Source organism: Schistocerca cancellata, chromosome 1 (assembly GCF_023864275.1).
Source record: "Schistocerca cancellata isolate TAMUIC-IGC-003103 chromosome 1, iqSchCanc2.1, whole genome shotgun sequence".
Taxonomy (NCBI): Eukaryota; Metazoa; Arthropoda; class Insecta; order Orthoptera; family Acrididae; genus Schistocerca; species Schistocerca cancellata.
This window is the reverse complement of record NC_064626.1, coordinates 1,171,255,702-1,171,274,936: the sequence shown is the minus strand read 5'-3', so window position 1 is coordinate 1,171,274,936 and position 19,235 is coordinate 1,171,255,702. Positions and strand designations below refer to the sequence as shown.

General features: G+C 39.1%; 1 protein-coding gene across 1 annotated transcript in view; it reads left to right on the top strand.

Moving 5' to 3' along the window:
* LOC126163380 (sialin-like) overlaps window positions 1-6,889 on the top strand; it is a 161,056-nt gene extending 154,167 nt beyond the window's left edge. Inside the window, exon 10 of the mRNA XM_049920172.1 lies at window positions 5,533-6,889. Within this exon, the coding sequence (XP_049776129.1) occupies window positions 5,533-5,630 (98 nt within the window). The 3' untranslated portion in view covers window positions 5,631-6,889. The remainder of the gene's footprint in view (window positions 1-5,532) is intronic.
* The last annotated feature ends 12,346 nt before the right edge of the window (window positions 6,890-19,235 follow it).

Sequence of the window (19,235 nt, the reverse complement as noted above, 5' to 3'; positions counted from 1 at the left end):
AACGGCTTGCCATGCCATTTCCACCTGGCGCCTCAGTTGGACCAGCGTTCGTGCTGGACGTGCAGACCGCGTGAGACGACGCTTCATCCAGTCCCAAACATGCTCAATGGGGGACAGATCCGGAGATCTTGCTGGCCAGGGTAGTTGACTTACACCTTCTAGAGCACGTTGGGTGGCACGGGATACATGCGGACGTGCATTGTCCTGTTGGAACAGCAAGTTCCCTTGCCGGTCTAGGAATGGTAGAACGATGGGTTCGATGACGGTTTGGATGTACCGTGCACTATTCAGTGTCCCCTCGACGATCACCAGTGGTGTACGGCCAGTGTAGGAGATCGCTCCCCACACGATGATGCCGGGTGTTGGCCCTGTGTGCCTCGGTCGTATGCAGTCCTGATTGTGGCGCTCACCTGCACGGCGCCAAACACGCATACGACCATCATTGGCACCAAGGCAGAAGCGACTCTCATCGCTGAAGACGACACGTCTCCATTCGTCCCTCCATTCACGCCTGTCGCGACATCACTGGAGGCGGGCTGCACGATGTTGGGGCGTGAGCGGAAGACGGCCTAACGGTGTGCGGGACCGTAGCCCAGCTTCATGGAGACGGTTGCGAATGGTCCTCGCCGATACCCCAGGAGCAACAGTGTCCCTAATTTGCTGGGAAGTGGCGGAGCGGTTCCCTACGGCACTGCGTAGGATCCTACGGTCTTGGCGTGCATCCGTGCGTCGCTGCGGTCCGGTCCCAGGTCGACGGGCACGTGCACCTTCCGCCGACCACTGGCGACAACATCGATGTACTGTGGAGACCTCACGCCCCACGTGTTGAGCAATTCGGCGGTACGTCCACCCGGCCTCCCGCATGCCCACTATACGCCCTCGCTCAAAGTCCGTCAACTGCACATACGGTTCACGTCCACGCTGTCGCGGCATGCTACCAGTGTTAAAGACTGCGATGGAGCTCCGTATGCCACGGCAAACTGGCTGACACTGACGGCGGCGGTGCACAAATGCTGCGCAGCTAGCGCCATTCGACGGCCAACACCGCGGTTCCTGGTGTGTCCGCTGTGCCGTGCGTGTGATCATTGCTTGTACAGCCCTCTCGCAGTGTCCGGAGCAAGTATGGTGGGTCTGACATACCGGTGTCAATGTGTTCTTTTTTCCATTTCCAGGAGTGTATATCAGTACATAGTTTAGCAGTGGTGGGGTACTGATAAAATTCACTCAGGGTTTCAAATGTGTCAAGTGGCTTAAAACTCATGAGCTTTCCACCAATCTCTCCTTCGCCATTATCAAGTGGCGACTATTGCGTGGTTTCTGCTGCCACCCATATACAGTGGCGCTACCGTCTGTGATGTCACTGGATCCCAGTTCAACCTATATAAGTATCTCTAACTTTTTGGTCACACCACCACCACACTTGCTTCAACCTTCCAGTGGACAGGTCCCAATCTGCATTTAACTACAAACCGTCATCTTTACTGAAAGTGTTTTCAGAAATTTTCATCTCGACTGCTTCGTTTATGATGCTATCTCAGAAACTATTTGTTGCTTTAATAAGAGATGTTTCATCAAATGCTGTTCGGTATTCCAGATACTGCTGATTTCTCGGGATACTGTAGGCAGAAACGCCTCTCATGTGTTATGTAGCTCTGATCAATACTGTGTACAATCTAACATAAAACTGCCCATACTGCGACAGGATTCTGTATGTTCCTAACATTATGAGGCCTACATCAACTTTCACAGTGCTAGTGAGTTGTCGAAATTTTTCTGAAGGCCTGAATCGATTTTCTGCCTTCTTAGTGAGCCACAGAAAGCCAAAAACTTAATCTGCTTCAGGTTCTCCTTGTGGGGGTCTTCTGCTTACAAGTCTTCGGTGAAATGATACGTGAAATATGAACATGAGAGGTGTTTTCGCCGCTGGTATTCTGAGAAATTAACATTAGCAGAACACGGTAAGGAAACCGAATTGCAATCGATGAAACATGTATTATTAAAAGGACAAGTGGTTTCTGGGACACAATCAAAATGCTGAAAACACTCTGCATTTAAACACAGCTTGGGACTTGACCATCGTAAGGTTAAAGTGAGTGCATGGTTGCATGAACAAACTTTACTCAGATGGCACTGGACTGAGCCACAGTGAAGTCACAGGAGGCAGTGCCGCTATATAAGGATGGCGGCAGCAACCACATGTTAGTCACCAATTGACGATGGCCAAAGAGAACTCAGTCAAAAGCTTGTGGATTTTAAACCACTCGATGCAGCTGTGAGCCAGAGAGAACGTTATCAGTAAACACACAGTTTCGAAAAGATTGCCTTTTGTATAAAATAAGATAGCTGTATCTGTCCAGTGAAGTGGTTTCACACAGGTTGTCATGACCATTGCTTCTTGAGCTTCTGACTGGTTCACTCACTACCAACTAAGCCTTTTATCCTTGATTCTTGAACTTTTGAATGGTTCACTTGCCACCAGCTAAGCATTGTTCCCCAGGTAGACACAGTCATCATTTGTCAGATCAGGAAAGAAATATAAATCACAGCTGAATCTGCTAAAGTTGTAAAATAATCAAATGTTTTTTGTATGATGTATAGCAGAGTGAATATTCTACAAATTTTATTTATTTGTACTCAGAGATTCAGAATCATTGAATATATTGCACAAATTCTAATGTAGCCAATTTGACAATTGCAGTCTATTGACAGGGCATACTTATACAGAGTTGGTACATTTGTAATAGTGCATATTCCTCCTACCTCCTGCCCCACAGCACTGTATTCTGGATAAATTTCTATTAGCATAATGACGAGAATAATGAGAGTCTACTATTGCAAATGTTGATTTAGTTTTAATGTATTTTGTGTGTAACACAGTATCCATGTGCTGCCAGTCTGATCCAAAATATTGTTAAAATGTTTCTTCTTCATAATCGGTGTCTAGTCATTAGTGTACTACAAAGTAATGTGTAAATACTTATTGCAAATGACCTGTATGTAAAAAGTATTTCTATAGATATAAATTGTAATTTAATTGTGGCGTTTTGTTTATGTATAGTTGTTTCTGGCCAAACCCGATTTTGGGATGAACTAGTTTCACCTAGGTCAAGTTCGTTCATCCTGTTACCGATAGGATAAAACAGTTTAGCCTAGGTCGAGTCGGTTTATCGTAGTTTGTATCTTCTATAAGCTTTAATCAGTAATTTCACATCTATCACTAGGTTAGCTGACATATATCCATCCACAGAAATCACCTTATCTGCAATTTGTTTATTTACTTATTTTTGCGAGGTTTACTTTGGTGGCACATAGAACTGCAGAGTACTTTGTTTTTCTTACAATTGCATTTGTTTGTTGTACAGTTTTTCATGCAACTGCATTTCATGAAACCTTCCCCTGATTCAATAGAATGTTTTGTGGCTGCAGTCCTTAAAGGTATTTCAATATCCTGGTAATTATCTACCACATCTAAAAACTTCTGAATGCAGATGTCTAAATCAATTCTAAAAAAATAAAAAAGTAGTTCAAACGAATATTTTTTTAATATTTCATTATAAAAAATTATGGAAAATTTTGATAAAACTATGCCTGCAATAATGTTTTCGAAGTATGCCATGTTTGGTGACAACTTTGTAGAAACTCCCACCAGTTTTTTGAAGTATTACTCCGATTATATTTTGAAGGTCACCTCTGCTTTACCTACATATGGAATAGGTATGATTATGTTGCCTCCAATGTCAGCTGGTGGATGGGATTTGTCAGAGGAAGCTTTCATTCTTTTACCTTGTTTTTCTAAATTTTCTGTCACAATTTTTCTAGCATTTTGAATGTTGTTTCTGTCAATTTTTACAATGTTATCATCACTGTCTTCATACTGTTCAGTATTGCTGTCATCTTCGATTGCCTTCTTTAGATCATCTTCATCCTGAATATCATTTATGATTTCTTGAGGCAACGAGGAAGTGGAAAGTCCTACTCTAGGTTCAATTGTGAATAATGCTTTGTAAGGTGATTTTTTATGTCAAATTGGTAAGCTCGATTTTTCATTAATTGGACATACCTTTATCCTTCTGACCACTTCATCAAATTGTTGTCCTTTAACCAAGAACTTATCATATTTTCAATGTCTTGCTTGGCACATTCAACTGAGCCCTGACTTTGGCTGTGCCTTGGTATTCCATGCACAGTTTTCAGTTCTGACCAAAGCTTTGCAAGTTCACTTATAACATTATTGACAAATTCTCTGCCATTATCAGATTGAAGAATGCATGGTGCCCCTACAGTTACGAATATATCATTCAAATGATAAGCAACTTCTTCATCCTCTTTGATGTTGACACACAAAGGAGAACAAATTATGTGAGATGGTCTTGGTAAACTAGAATGAATTTTAAATTCCCATTTGGTTGTGTCTGAAAATCAATCAAATCGACTTGGCATCTGCTATTCATTTCTGAATGGAGAATTGGCTTTGAAACTAGCCCTCTTTTCTTTTTTGTCTTCTTTTGTTGACAAAAATCACACATTGATAAATAGAGACATATCATTTCCTTTGTGATATTGACATATTTTTTGATGTCTTGGCTAACATTCTATCATGACCACCGTGACCCACAGCTACATGAGCTGCGTCAATCAATCATAAAGTTGATCAGCTGGAACAAAGTATTTTATATTCCCTTCACACCGTGCAATGAGTTTCTTCACGTCGCCAATTTTCAAAACAGCAAATTGTTTCAGTATTATTTTTTTTAATGATGTTCTTTTTTCCAACTTTTCCACGTCTTCTACTTGTTTAACCAAACCCGCATATTCGTCTACTGATAACATTTTATAATGAGAAGACTTTTTGTTTTCACTCAACAAAATTTCCTCCAGAACCTTTTCTCTGCACAGCTTTTGATTGGCTTGTCTACTACACAAAGGCTCATCCATAATGAAACACCTCACAATAATTATACTAGGATTACAATAACATCTTTTAAACGCAACCAGCAAGTTAACATGCACACTCGTCAATGCAAAATACCGTTCAAAACAAAGAACAGTATTAGCGAAGAGTGGCTGAGAGGCACGAGGGGCGAGCCCGAGATGATTCGGGGATTCCCCATTCATACAGGCAGCGACATGCTTTCCGACTAGGCAACATTAGTTCAGACTAGGACGTACCAGTTTATCCTAAAGCATGTAAATTCTAACTAGGATAAACTGACTCGACCTAGGCTAAACTGTTTTATCCTATCGGTAATAGGATGAACAAGTTTGACCTAGGCAAAACTAGATCATCCTAAAATCGGGTTTGGCCGGTAACATAGTCACTTCATTGTCCAGCCTTCCTCTGATACGATTTGATACTTTTGGGTGATGCACTGTTTGTAGTAGTATAACTTGTGTGATAGTTTCCCATGCATTTCATTTTTGAAATTCAAAGTTGTCATCTGATAATTATTGTGTAAGAACAGTACCAGTTTACAATAGACAATAACTATCATAGCATCCATTAACTCATTAACTACATTTTTCTTGTTTCAGAGAAAACAGCTGAAGTGAAAGGCCACGATGGTATTGATAATATAACATTCAACAGCGAGGATGTGCGCCATGGAGGACTGCGATCCTTTGACACATAGCGTTTGTAATTTGTGCATCAACATTCCTGATTCATTTGATTACATCGTGTGACAGACACAAAAAAGGAAACTCTGTAATGCAAATTGCTCACCTACATCGCACTACAGAGTCCTTCATTCATCAGTTGAGGGGCTAGAATTCTAAAGGAACATGTCATCAATGTTTACAGACTTTAACAACTTTTAATGCATTGTAAATGTATTCTAAACTTAGTCGCTGTTCTTGTTGTGATAATTTGTGTTGAGGTAGTTGATGTATGCTAGACCCAAGTACCCATGGGCATCACCAACACTAAATTACTGGAGGGAATGTCTCATTAGATAGGGTATAGATCACAAGGGGGTCTAAGCAGGAGGAGAAATAATATGTATAGACCATATTAGGCTACATGCTATATTTAGATCAGTCTAAAACACTGTTGTTAAATTCCTATAAACTAGGCGTTCTACTATATTGTAGTTGAAAAACTGAGTAAACTGGAATACTTTTGTAATAAATATTTACTTTTGATCTGATGGAATAACATTTTTCCAGATACATAAGCAGGAGACCCAGGTTCAAGTCCCAACCATGGCACAAATTTTAGTTCATTGCTTCAACTTCTATCCTTATAGAAGAATCATTCTCTGGCTTTTTTTTAAAAAAAAGTCAACATTGAATAAATAGCAATTCCTCTTGACACATGCAATGACTATAACTTTGTCATTACACAAAACTGGACTGTAAGTGATTGTTGTGTGGTATTCGACTGTTAGCCAGCTACCACCTGGCCACCCCTCATACATACTTACAGCACAACCAAACATATTCATGCTTATCTACCCTGCTCGCTCTTCACTTGTAGTCACGCCAACACAATTCATTGAAACTAGGAATATTGTCTTTTTAGTGAATAATACAAGTGGATCTGATTTAGTAGAATGTTCGTAAATCCTGTAAACCATTAATTCTTCCTGCACATGAGCTTTTAGTATGTGTGATTAATTAAGCATGGAAATATTTGTTTACAATAGACAATTACTATCAGTCTCTGGTGATTGCTTTTGTCTGCAATGTTGTGGACTCTTTGGATGATATATTTCAGCTATGCTTGATCAGACTCTATTTCATAGCTAGAATTGTCTATTTATACTGTGCCATTAAAACCTGATTTTCCATGCTTCTCCTGTGACAAATGTAGCTAAGACACGTATTTTCAACCTCAAAAATAGCACCTTATTATTAATTTAAAAAATAGATTTTTTTCTAACAAGTCATGTAGTGGAGAATTTTTTTCGTATTGTTACAGGTCTTTCTTCTGACAAGTTCTCAATAATTTCTTGTTAACTCACTCCTGTAACTGATATTATTTAATACTACATGCGCCATTTATCAATTATTATTAACCAAATAGCCACTCTTCCTGTTAGTCTGACAGGTATGTATCAATGATCTCCTTCAGAGTACTGAAAGAGGCAAACAATAAGATGTTATTCTTTATTTATCTGTTCAGTACAGGTGCCTATTGTCCATAGTAGCTATGTTGTGTAGGTTATGTTGACTAATGCATGACTTAGACACTGCTATAGTATCTTAAACAGGCTTGATTCTGTTGCTACACAGTCATCATTGGCAAAATCTAGGAAAACTGTTACAGCTATTTATAACACAAATTCAACACACAGTTCCATTAGAGGTAGTAAAGATAAATCTCTTTAGAGTTGACAATAAGATAATCAGTCAACTGCAACATCCATAAAACTATAAGCAACTATATTTTTGAAACACTGGGTAACATTTCCTATGACATTTGATGTAATTCCACTAGCTCTGTGATATGTGAACACATATTTGAAATAAAATAAACTGCAGTGAGTAGCTGAACTGCAGTGATTCAGTTTCAACAATTTGTAGAATCTAAAATAGTTCTTGATCACAAAGTTCTCTATTTCACTCAATCACCTAATTTGATCATTAGGACCTTCATCGGATTCATGAAAGAAGGAAAAGGTTTGTATATGTTTCAGCAACAGCATTATGATAAGTTACAACAGTGCAAATAGTAGCGTTGGTTCACATGACACAAATATCATCTGATAAATAACAAAACTTTAGTACAAGTAGCAAAGAAAATTATTTGCCACGATTGGCATTGTCAGGAGATACAAAAGTTCACTATGTGTCGCTGACTGCAAGTACAGTTTACAATGTAGTGGGGGATCAGTACCATTTCTACCTCATTGGGGCTCATTGTTCTCCTTATGAGAAAGGCCAAAGGTCAGTGCCCTCCAAGGTCAATGTCCTCCCATTCTGAGGCAGCTGTGTGATTTATCTCTGCTCTCCCTCATCTCCTTCCCTTCCCTCAATGCAGGCCTATTGTACTATTGTACATCCTTGAAGTTAAAATCTTCTGGGTTATTAGGCCACGTCATGTTTCTTCTAAAATGTTCGACGTTTCGACCCTTGTGTGGGGATCTTCCTCAGGATCTTTTGGTGTCCACCACTGCTGTCCAGTCCATTCTAACAGTACTGGACACCAAAAGATCCTGAGGAAGATCCCAGCAGAGGGGTCGATACGTGGAACATTTTACAAGAAACATGACGCAGCCTAACAACCCAGAAGATTTTAACTTCAGTGATAACAGCCATGAAAGCCTGCAGACTTACATATGACTGTATGTCCCTTGTGCTCTGTATACCATAGTGAGAGTGTCATGAGGACCAACCAGTGGATGGACTCCTCCTCACTCGTGTTCTGTCTCTAATCCTATTAATCCTATCTGAACACATGAGATGTGCCTCAGTCTTTTGCATAAATTCATTTCTGGAAATTGTAGCAGAGTATTGTGCCGAGTGGTATTTTTGCAAGCACTCCGCCACCTTTCTTCCATCACTACTTACAGTTTTACGATTATCTGATATTTTGCTGAATTTCCAAAAGAACCATTTTAAGATCGAACATATGAGACTTTAAACGTTTAATAATTACCACAATGCATTATTTAAACAAATTAAACAAACATTGTGTATTTAAACAACCGACAGGCTACTGCAGTTTTGGAAAACACTTACATTGGTTAGGTGTATACTAGTCTTGTGCTTATATGTGTTAAAAACAGATGATCACATACTATCAGGTTGTCTAAGAGCAGTCTGACACTGTGATACTACTGTGAACTTGTAAATAATGGTGGGAACTTTTGTAGACATGTATCAAACACTGCAGGCCACAAACACAATACTTGCAAAATTGCACTGGAGCTACCAATAGAATAGGACTGGAGGAATAGGAGGTGTGTACTTTATTTAAAACCAACAAAAAAATACATGCAAGGTCTTTGCTTCCATCTGAATTACCACAGGAGCTCAACTAGTTTCACAGCCGGCAGCCATTGCACGCCGCCCCCCTCCACCTTGGTCGGAGATGTAGTGTAAACTGACTTACACACAGGCCAGAAGTGCACCTCAGCTGCCACCATCATGTCTGGCCCCCAACTATACCCGGGCCGGTGAAACATGTCACTCGACAGCTCTCGTGTGGTTGACTACACTGCGATTGCAAGGTTGCAATAGCTGCCACCGCACACCCCCATAACTCTGAAGTACGTTTTGTAAATGTAAGCTGCCATCAACGTTTATACATAAGTGCAACAAACTACATTTTTCTAACAATGGAGAGAACAACGACAGAGACAAAGCGTTTGCCAGTATATGAAACGAAGTTAATGACAATATCTATGAAAAGTCATTACAAATTGTTACAGTAATAGCTGCATGTAAAACGTCGTATAATAACGTAAATCTAAACATACCAAATAACACGCTATTCATACTCATAGAAAGAAATAAAGCAAAACATGCACAGCCTAGCCGATTGCAGAGAGAAAGAATTAATTCTGTATACATTTACACTCACCAATTTATGACGTCAATGGCGCAGTTCCATCCAGTTCTCCTTCACTATCATCAGAATCGGCGCGAAAACCGTTGCCTTCATCATCATTAAGAGAAATCAGTAATTGTTCGTTTTCATTTATAATGCCATCTATAGCCTGTGCTCCTCTTATCAGTTTAGAAACATGGTCTACTTTTATCCTCCATGAGTCAGCGCCTATAGTAGCAAGACCTTCACGTAGCAGTCTTTCCACTTCTGTTATAGTATAAGTCTTGTTGTTACTTCTCATGTACGCCTTGACTTCATTCCAAACCAATTCAATTGGATTAAAGTGGCAGTGATAAGGCGGTAGCCTAATTACCAAGTGACTCTGTTCGCTTGCAAGTTCATCTACAACATATTTAGACGGCACAGGCTTATTCTCTTTTACGAGCGAGTATAACAGCAGCTTTGTAATGCTCACGTCCGCAGCAACGTCTCTCGCCTGCAACCATTGCACCACAGTTCCCTTACGGTCACTAGTGGTGGGAGTTTTATCTAAAATCACGGAATGGTACGGTGCATTGACCATCACAAACACTGTCGGAACACTAAAATGGATCAACAAATTTTAAACCACTGTAGAAACTGTGGGTGGTCCATATCCTCGTGATAGTCACCGGTTTTTTTCGATCGAAAAACTAGAAGTCCTTCAGGTACAAAGCCGTTTGAAGATCCTGCATGGGCCACAATTAATAGGGATCGTCTTCCTGGTGGCTGATGACCGCTGCTATTCGGAGTATCATCTGTCCAGCACTTCTCAACTGATTCTCCAGCGTTGACCCGGGTTTCGTCTACCTATATGACTGAATGAATGTCCTTTCCTACAATTTTGTGTAAGAAAATGGTACGAGCTGCAATGACACGAGCTTTTTCTAGTAACAGTTTTCGTCCATCTAACTTTTCAGAACGGAAGCCCATACTTTTCAATATTGTCTTAAGTGACGTTTTCCTCCCTGAGAAAAGTTCACTTTCCTTTAAAGAAATTAGCAACTTTGATATTGTGGGGTATTCTTTCCTTTTATAGTATCCGTATATGTGCCGACGAAATGCATCGGATTGGAAAGGATCAATATCTGTAACAGGACGAGGTTGCTTTTTTTTCTTTACCAGAGTACTTAAAAACACACTGTTTCTCCCACAGGGGCTTTCTTCCACACTGTTAACTTCACCGTCTTGTAAGTTTTGAAGTAGTACCCCTTTCCTTATAACTGTTCTTTCACTGAGTTCTAGAGTTTTCGAGGTATGCTATAACTTTATCGGCAGGAATCGATGCAAGCTCATGAACAGAAACAAATTTTTTTTTTTTTTTTGCTCGTAAAACTCACACGTCCTCCGTAGCAATTCCAAAGCCTGACTATTTAATGGCACTCCACGGCGCAACGGATTATCACTTGGTGAACATCGTTCTGCTGACATTGTTTAACAAACAAAAACTGTAGTCGAGGAGGTAACACAACACAACAGCAAGTGTTCGCCAACTAACAGACAATGTTTACACGGAAGCCGGCAACGTGGTAGCGTCGATGCTGGAACCGGCTTTTCTTGGGTTCTGTTATTGGTTCAGAAGACGCGGCGCCTCCCGTTCCTCACTCGTTTGCTAGTTATACTACCAACTCTACGGCGCTTGGGGAGTGATCTTGAAGTGACATGTTTCAGTGGCCCTGCGACATGCCGCTATTGTAAGAAATCACGCCATCCACTAAGCTGCCCGGCCATATAAGGCCTGAGGCCAGCTGCAGCAGTGCAGCAGCTGATACATCCTTCCTACCAGTGCTGACCATCACCAGTCTAATTGCGAAACTTAATCTAGTGAATCCACAATACTCTCAGCATTGTGCTTAAACTCACTGATCAAAAGTATCTGGACATCACTATTGTAGCGATCAGAGACACAGGCACTCGCTTGTAAGAGTTATCAGGTGCATTTTCTCAGGTGTTTTGGCAGATATCTGCAATCTGTACTGGCAGTCAGCAAAAGGAAATACTGCTCATCATGTCTTTAATGTGATGGAAAGTGTTGGTTTGTCTCCCACTATGAACAAAATATTTTTCTGTTGTTATTGGATAGGGTGATCACAAACTAGTCTGACTCAATATCCATTTAATCAGTGAGTATTAACAGGGACATTAAAACCGGAAGAATAACTAGTACTCCAGCATTGCAAAGCACAGCACACCATTTAAATATCCATAACAGCTTCCCATTTCGATCATCATTATACATCATCTCACTACAACCCTTAAATGTGCTTGGCGATGTAGTTACTTAGATGTTTATGGCTGTCAACGTGCTGTCTGTATTTTTGAGGTATCAAGTACCCTCTGCCAAGTACAGAATGGGTACAATGTTGGATCATCATCAAATTGTGATGCAGCAATTAAAAAGAAAATAGAAGTGCTGATGAGAATAAGCAAATTTCATTTCAGTATCAGGAAGATGAGAAGTGCTGCATATCTAGAAGACTATGATTTTAATGCCTACAATGTAGGGGAATGCAGATAATAGTTCACCAGACCTATAATGAGCTAAGCCCCGCTTCTGCACTTTTAACTATACTTTGCTTAGTTGTCTCTCACTGCCACATGTATTACACGCACAAACAAAGTTGACACTCGGCGCGGTGGCTGACGGGAGCTACTGTAAACGGAAAACAGTCTTTCTCATGCAGGAGAAAAGATATTTTTACTGTGATGTCTTTTTTTACAAAGATAAGTCAAACAATAGCACTTTACTCTAGGAACTGGAATTCTAACTATCTACTTCAGCTACCCTGAAACATTGCCATCCAAAAGAGACACATGTAAATCACCATAGGTAAGATAGGGAATCAGAAAACAAATATTCCCATACAAAAACTCAAACTGTATGTCAGTTTTGGAGACAGGAGCTGGTACTTTCCAATCAATTAGCTCCTCAGTTTGCCTCACAAAGGCTGAGTGCAGCCCGCAAGCCAACAGTGCTCGGCAGACTGGATGGTCACCCATCCAAGTGCTAGCCCAGCCTGACAGCACTTAACTCCGGTGACCTGATTGGAATAGGTGTTACCACTGTGGCAAGGCCTTTGGCTTAATTTTTAACTTATAATTTAAATCTACATCTGAATCACCTAATTTTTTCTCCATGCAGTAATTTGACAAATACAATTAAGATACACAGTCGATTTTTTCCTGTAAACTTGTTTTCTATTATGGCTTTGACAATTCGTTCCTTGCAATTAGTCTACATGAGAATGAGAGCTTTCGGTAATTTCAGTTTTGTTTCTTATCCCGTCTGCAACACTACTGTTACAACATTTCACATCTTCCTAGGTGTATATGGCAACTCTTCTGCTACACATTCTTGCAGAATTTCCATATAAAACTTTAAGTCTACAACTTTTGCAAATGAGTGCTTATTACATGAAGTTATTCTTTCAAGTTTTAACGCAGCATAGGGCGGTTCTGTTGCGCAGTGCACAACATCCAATGCACTACATTTGTATGCAATGTAACCATTTTTTTTAAGCAGATCCAAACTTTATAAAGAGATTTTTTTTGCATCCTATAAAATAATAAATGTACTCAAATCCACAATTTTTTTTCAGTACTCCAAAATATTATCACTTACCACTGGCATTGACACTAAACACTGATATCTTAATATTTTCCATCCACATTTTTCTATACACTATGTTTAAAGTAATAAGTGAGCCTCAGTTGCATGTCTGCAATGGCTTCCTCCTTCTTTAGTTTCAATTTACGTTATTCTGACACTTATCTTCACCATGTAAGTTTTTGTTCGTTTTTAATTCGTTCTCTCGCTTTTCCAGTTTTCTCTTTTCGTAGAAATAACACGTTAATAGTGCTTAAAGATGTAATTTCTTTCATTGGGTATGGTTTAAGTTTGTTTGATACATTGGTTCTTTTTCTTAAGAACTGAGGAATAGCATGATGTAAACTAATGCATACTTCTATATGTCACTGTGGTACCAGAACACTTAGACCATGTGGCAGACCTACTAAAGAGAGAGGTTGAAGTATATCTACCTAATATGATCCTAGTAGCCACTTGTAGCTACTTCACTACTATTTGAAACCTGTCAGTCCAGAGTGGGCAGGTTGGAATCATTTAACTCGATTTTATCAGCAGTAGTAGTTAGGAAACTACACCTTTTGTGGATGAATTACATTTCGCTCAGCCCAGTATCTGCTTCTGTCTTACGTACCCATTCCACTTTAGGTTGGCTATTTCTATGTATTTTATGGTAACTGCTGTTTCCAGTGGTGGTGTAGTCGAACAAGACTGGATTTCTTCCCCTACATACACCATCCAGTGCCAACACAAAGTCTCTCTGTACCAGTCCTCTGTTTCTCTGCAATTTGGTAGTCTACAAGCCATGCTATATTCTTCTTATAGACAACTGCATCATCTGTGGACAAATTTTGTGTGTTAAGATAAAATGTTGGACAACGTACTTTGCTCACCTGAACTGAAGTAAAAAAAACCATGACAACTTTACTGTTTATTTATTGTTTGCATAGCATTGCCACCATCCAACTCTTTCCCTCGCTTATACAAGCAGTTCATGGGCCTAGTTCCAATTCTGTTTTTTTTCCTGTGACTGCATCATGGAAATTCAAAGCAGTACCCCTCCCCATTATACTATCCAACCTGCCCACTCTGGACTGACAGGTTTCAAATAGTAGCCTTCCTGACCACACCAGGCAAATGTGAACTTGTAACGATCTTTAAACGTTACTACTTAACTTGCATTGCTCTGTAGTTCATCGATGTTGTGGATGCTGCGAATAATGAGAACATCACGAAAATTTCAAGCTTGACAAATTATTTATTGACATCAGCTGATCGACAGAACTGACAAGCGCAAAACAACTGACGAAACTGAGCTAAATCGAACTGTACTCCACTGATTCCTGAAGTAAATAAAACTGTGTCGCTTTTATACAATTTTAACAGTCTCTACCACTTTAATTTATTACAAAATGTAACTTACAGTTAAAAACAATTTCATCTAAACTAACTGTTGTTACATTTGTACAGGTTATAAAATATAATGTCAAATAACATAATATTTTTATCATCGTCTTGGTTTTATGTGTAAAAATTAATTCACAATCTGATTTCAACAATTACTTCGATTTTACTTTAATTTCGTAATTAGTGACTGTATGGATTTTATTGCTAACATTTGTTCAATGTGTACAAATCGTGCTTCGCCAGTTTACATAAATTAAATACACATGTTTTCTCAAATACCGAAATTTCGTAAATTTGGGCGGTGTAACAACAAGAGGTAAATATCTGAGTAATTTAAAAGCATCATTAATTACAATGAATTACATAAAAATGAATAACGAATGAAACTACATCATTGGATAATGACTGTCATTTTCATTTGAATCGTAATTATGTTTCAGTGTTAGCGAATTTACAAATTGCAATTATGGTAATTAGAGGCGTTGGTTATTTGTTGCTAAACATTTATTACTTCAATTTCAAAATCTGATATTTAATTTAGCGTATGTAAATATTTTCGTTAATGACAACAATCTATTAACAATCACGAGAATGTACAAAATCCCAGAATATTCTGTATATATTTACAAAGAAGAACAGGTTTTTGGGCAAACTAAACTGAACAATAGCCCTACCTATAAAATACACACAAAAGGCCCTAGGAAGCACTGAATCGTATGAAAAATACATGGATGCATATAAAAAAGGTGGCATCAGACAGTTCATAGGCTGTTGCATAATAAACTATTATGACTGATAGAAAGCGACTGGTGGAAGAGAGGAGGGTGGGAATACACAAATCTGTCAACACCCATCTAGTTAGCAGTAAAAGCGATTTTGTGGTGTACCAAAAATGACCACCAACATGTCAAAAAGTGTTAATTTTGGGGCAGCACTAAGTTCAAAGTTATAGTAGAAGTAGAGAATGTACAGCAGGTTATGAAAATGAGGCCCAATCAAATAGAGTTGGAGTAACTGTGGAGAAATCTAACATATATGGAGGGTTGGTCCATGTCACCTCAACATTCGCATTGTTGACAACAGCAGCAGCAATGTCAGTGCATCATTAGTCAATGTGGACACAAAGCATTCAAGATAACTGGTCTTAACTGTCATATGGCTCTGCTCTCAATGTTTTTGGTGCTGTTACATAAAAATTATCAATTCAAGAATCATTGCAGAATGTATTTCTAAAGTGTTAAAGTGTTGTGAATGTACACGGTTTGCAGCATGCAATTTTTATTGCAGTAGACAGGCTAAGTCAATGGAAAGTCCATGTTACAACCCTTTTCAATGGTATTGTAAAGCATATGTTGGAGTGTAAAGTTCATGATGATAACATTGAGTTAGGTAACTGTACAAGTGCATTCATCAGAACCTGAATACAGAATGGCATAGATACTCCAATAGGGTTGAATACAATATATGTGAAATTCAAGGCATACAAAAACAATTTTTCATGAAATATTGCTGCATAGCGATTGAAGTTGCTGCAGAACAAAATAGAATGGCCATGTTTTAAAGTTGCAGTATAAGAGAAGAGTTGTTGCTACCTGTATTAGACGTGAAACTGAAAAAAATTGTAATAAATAATTTTTTTTTAAACTTGAAACATGGGTTTAATTCTATTGTACACCTTATCATATTTCCTTGGGAACAGAAGTGACTCTAAAAAGAATAATACCATGCTCTTTAGTCAGGATGATGTGTATCAGGGTGTTACATAGGGTTCAAGCAACATGTTTTGACTGTCATATGGCTCCACTGAAGTCACGATGAAATTCTTTCATATTATCTCTCTGTTGGTAGCACACAGTTTATAGAAAAATAAGTAAAACTGCACATGTTAGTCACTGCATCATAGGATAGTGTCATATTTAAACACAGCTTTGTGCTCACTGATCCCTACAAAATTTACATAGGGATGCAGGTAGCCATGACAGACTCACACTACACTCCATATGGTGCCCAAGGATTATCAGCAGACTGAACAAGTTGGCAAACCAGAGCTACAATGGATTCTTCCAGGTTTCCAGAGCTAAGTGAATCATATGTTTTTCAAGCATAGTTTAATAATACTCCACGCCATATGACCACTATGCTAGATGGAGTCTGATATGAAGAGGTGTGGAAGGAGTAAATATTTAAGGCAGGAGCTGGATATAATACAATGATTTCACATGTTTAGTGATTATCTATTTCAAATCTATGAAAATCTCGAGAATAATACTGTACACAGACTTTACACATTTCAGACCTATTTCATCCACTGCCTCTGGTAAACTGTTGGCTCTTCATAGTTCTTTATCTATTACACATAAAAAAACAATTATCAATATACATCTCACTAGCCAATGTAATCTCCTTGGTGGAAATTAGAAAAATGTAATACATCAGTGTCTCAAGTCTCAACATAGAAGAAGTTTCTTTTTGGGAGTTCGATACAACTTTTTGCACATTTCTGTATGTAACTACAGCAGCACAGTTAACATAGTCACTAGCAGGTGGGTCATTACAGTGAACCATGTTGTTGGTGCTGTGGTCTTCAGTCCTGAGATTAGTTTGATGCAGCTCTCCATGCTACTCAATCCAGTGCAAGCTTCTGCATCTCACAGTACCTACTCCAACCTACATCCTTCTGAATCTGCTTAGCGTATTCATCTCTTGGTCTCCCTCTACGATTTTTACCCTTCACACCGCCCTCCAATACTGTATTGGTGATCCCTTGATGCCTCAGAACATGTCCTACCAACCGACCCCTTCTTCTAGTCAAGTTGTGCCACAAACTCCTCTTCTCCCCAATCCTATTCAATACCACCTCATTAGTTATTGTGATCTACCCATCTAATCCTCAGCATACTTCTGTACCAGCACATTTCGAAAGCTTCTATTCTCTTCTTGTCCAAACTATTTATCGTCCACATTTCACTTCCATACATGTCTACACTCCATACAAATACTTTCAGAAACAACTTCCTGGCACTTAAATCTGTACTCGATGTTAACAAATTCCTCTTCTTCAGAAACGCTTTCCTTGCCACTGCCAGTATACATTTCACATCCTCTCTACTTCGAACATCATCAGTTATTTTGCTTCCCAAATAGCAAAACTCCTTTACTACTTTAAGTGTCTCATTTCCTAATCTAATTCCCTCAGCATCACCAGACGTATTTCGACTACATTCCATTATCCTCGTTTTGCTTTTGTTGATGTTCATCTTATATTCTCCTTTAAAGACACTGTCCATTCCGTTCAACTGCTCTTCTAAGTCCTTTGCTGTCTCTGACAGAATTACAATGTCATAGGCGAATCTCAAAGTTTTTATTTCTTCTCCATGGATTTTAATACCTACTCTAAATTTTTCTTTTTTTCCTTTACTGCTTGCTCAATATACAGATTGAATAACATCAGGGAGAGGCTACAACCCTGTCTTACTCCCTTCCCGACCACTGCTTCCCTTTCATGTCCCTCGACTCTTATAACTGCCATCTGGTTTCTGTACAAATTGTAAATAGCCTTTCACTCTCTGTATTTTACCCCTGCTACCTTTAGAATTTGAAACAGAGTATTCCAGTCAACATTGTCCTCTAGCTATCCCTGCTTAGCCATTTTGCACTTCCTGTCGATCTCATTTTTGAGATGTTTGTATTCCTTTTTGCCTGCTTCATTTATTGCATTTTTATATTTTCTCCTTTCATCAATTAAATTCAATATTTCTTCTGTTGTCCAAGAATTTCTACTAGCCCTCGTCTTTTTACATACTTGATCCTCTTCTGTCTTCACTTCTTCATCCCTCAAAGCTACCCATTCTTCTTCTACTGTATTTCTTTCCCCCATTCCTGTCAATTTTTCCTTTATACTCTCCCTGAAACTCTGTACAACCTCTGGTTTAGTCAGTTTATCCAGGTCCCATCTCCTTAAATTCCCGCCTTTTTGCAGTTTCTTCAGCTTTAATCTACCGGTCATAACCAGTAGATTGTGGTCAGAGTCCACATCTGCCCCTGGAAATGTCTTACAATTTAAAACCTGGTTCCTAAATCTCTGTCTTACCATCTATCTGAAACCTGTCAGTATCTCCAGGCTTCTTCCATGTATACAACCTTCTTTTATGTTTCTAGCTATGATTAAGTTACACTCTGTGCAAAATTCTATCAGGCGGCTTCCTCTTTCATTTCTTACCCCCAATCCATATTCACCTACTGCGTTTCCTTCTCTTCCTTTTCCTACTATCGAATTCCAGTCACCCGTGACTATTAAATTTTCGTCTCCCTTCACTGTCTGAATAATTTCTTTTGTCTCATCATATATTTCTTCAATTTCTTCGTCATCTGCAGACAGTGAACCATACACATCTTCAAACTAACGAAGCACGTGCACCCATCCTGATGGCAGACAGAACACCGTTTGTTATACCTGACTGCAAATGCCCTATATAACTGACAGACATATACATCAAATGTATACGACGAACACGTTTTAATTGTATTTATCTGCAGGATACATGCCTTTATCCTTGGAAACACATCAGCATTTGAGGTCCAAACAGATAAGACACTCTTAGGAGTCTGATACAGCATTTTACACATTTCATCTATACATGACTGCAGCACATAGTTAACATAGTGAGTATTTACGCTCAATGTGTTTAATCCATACTTCCACATTATTTC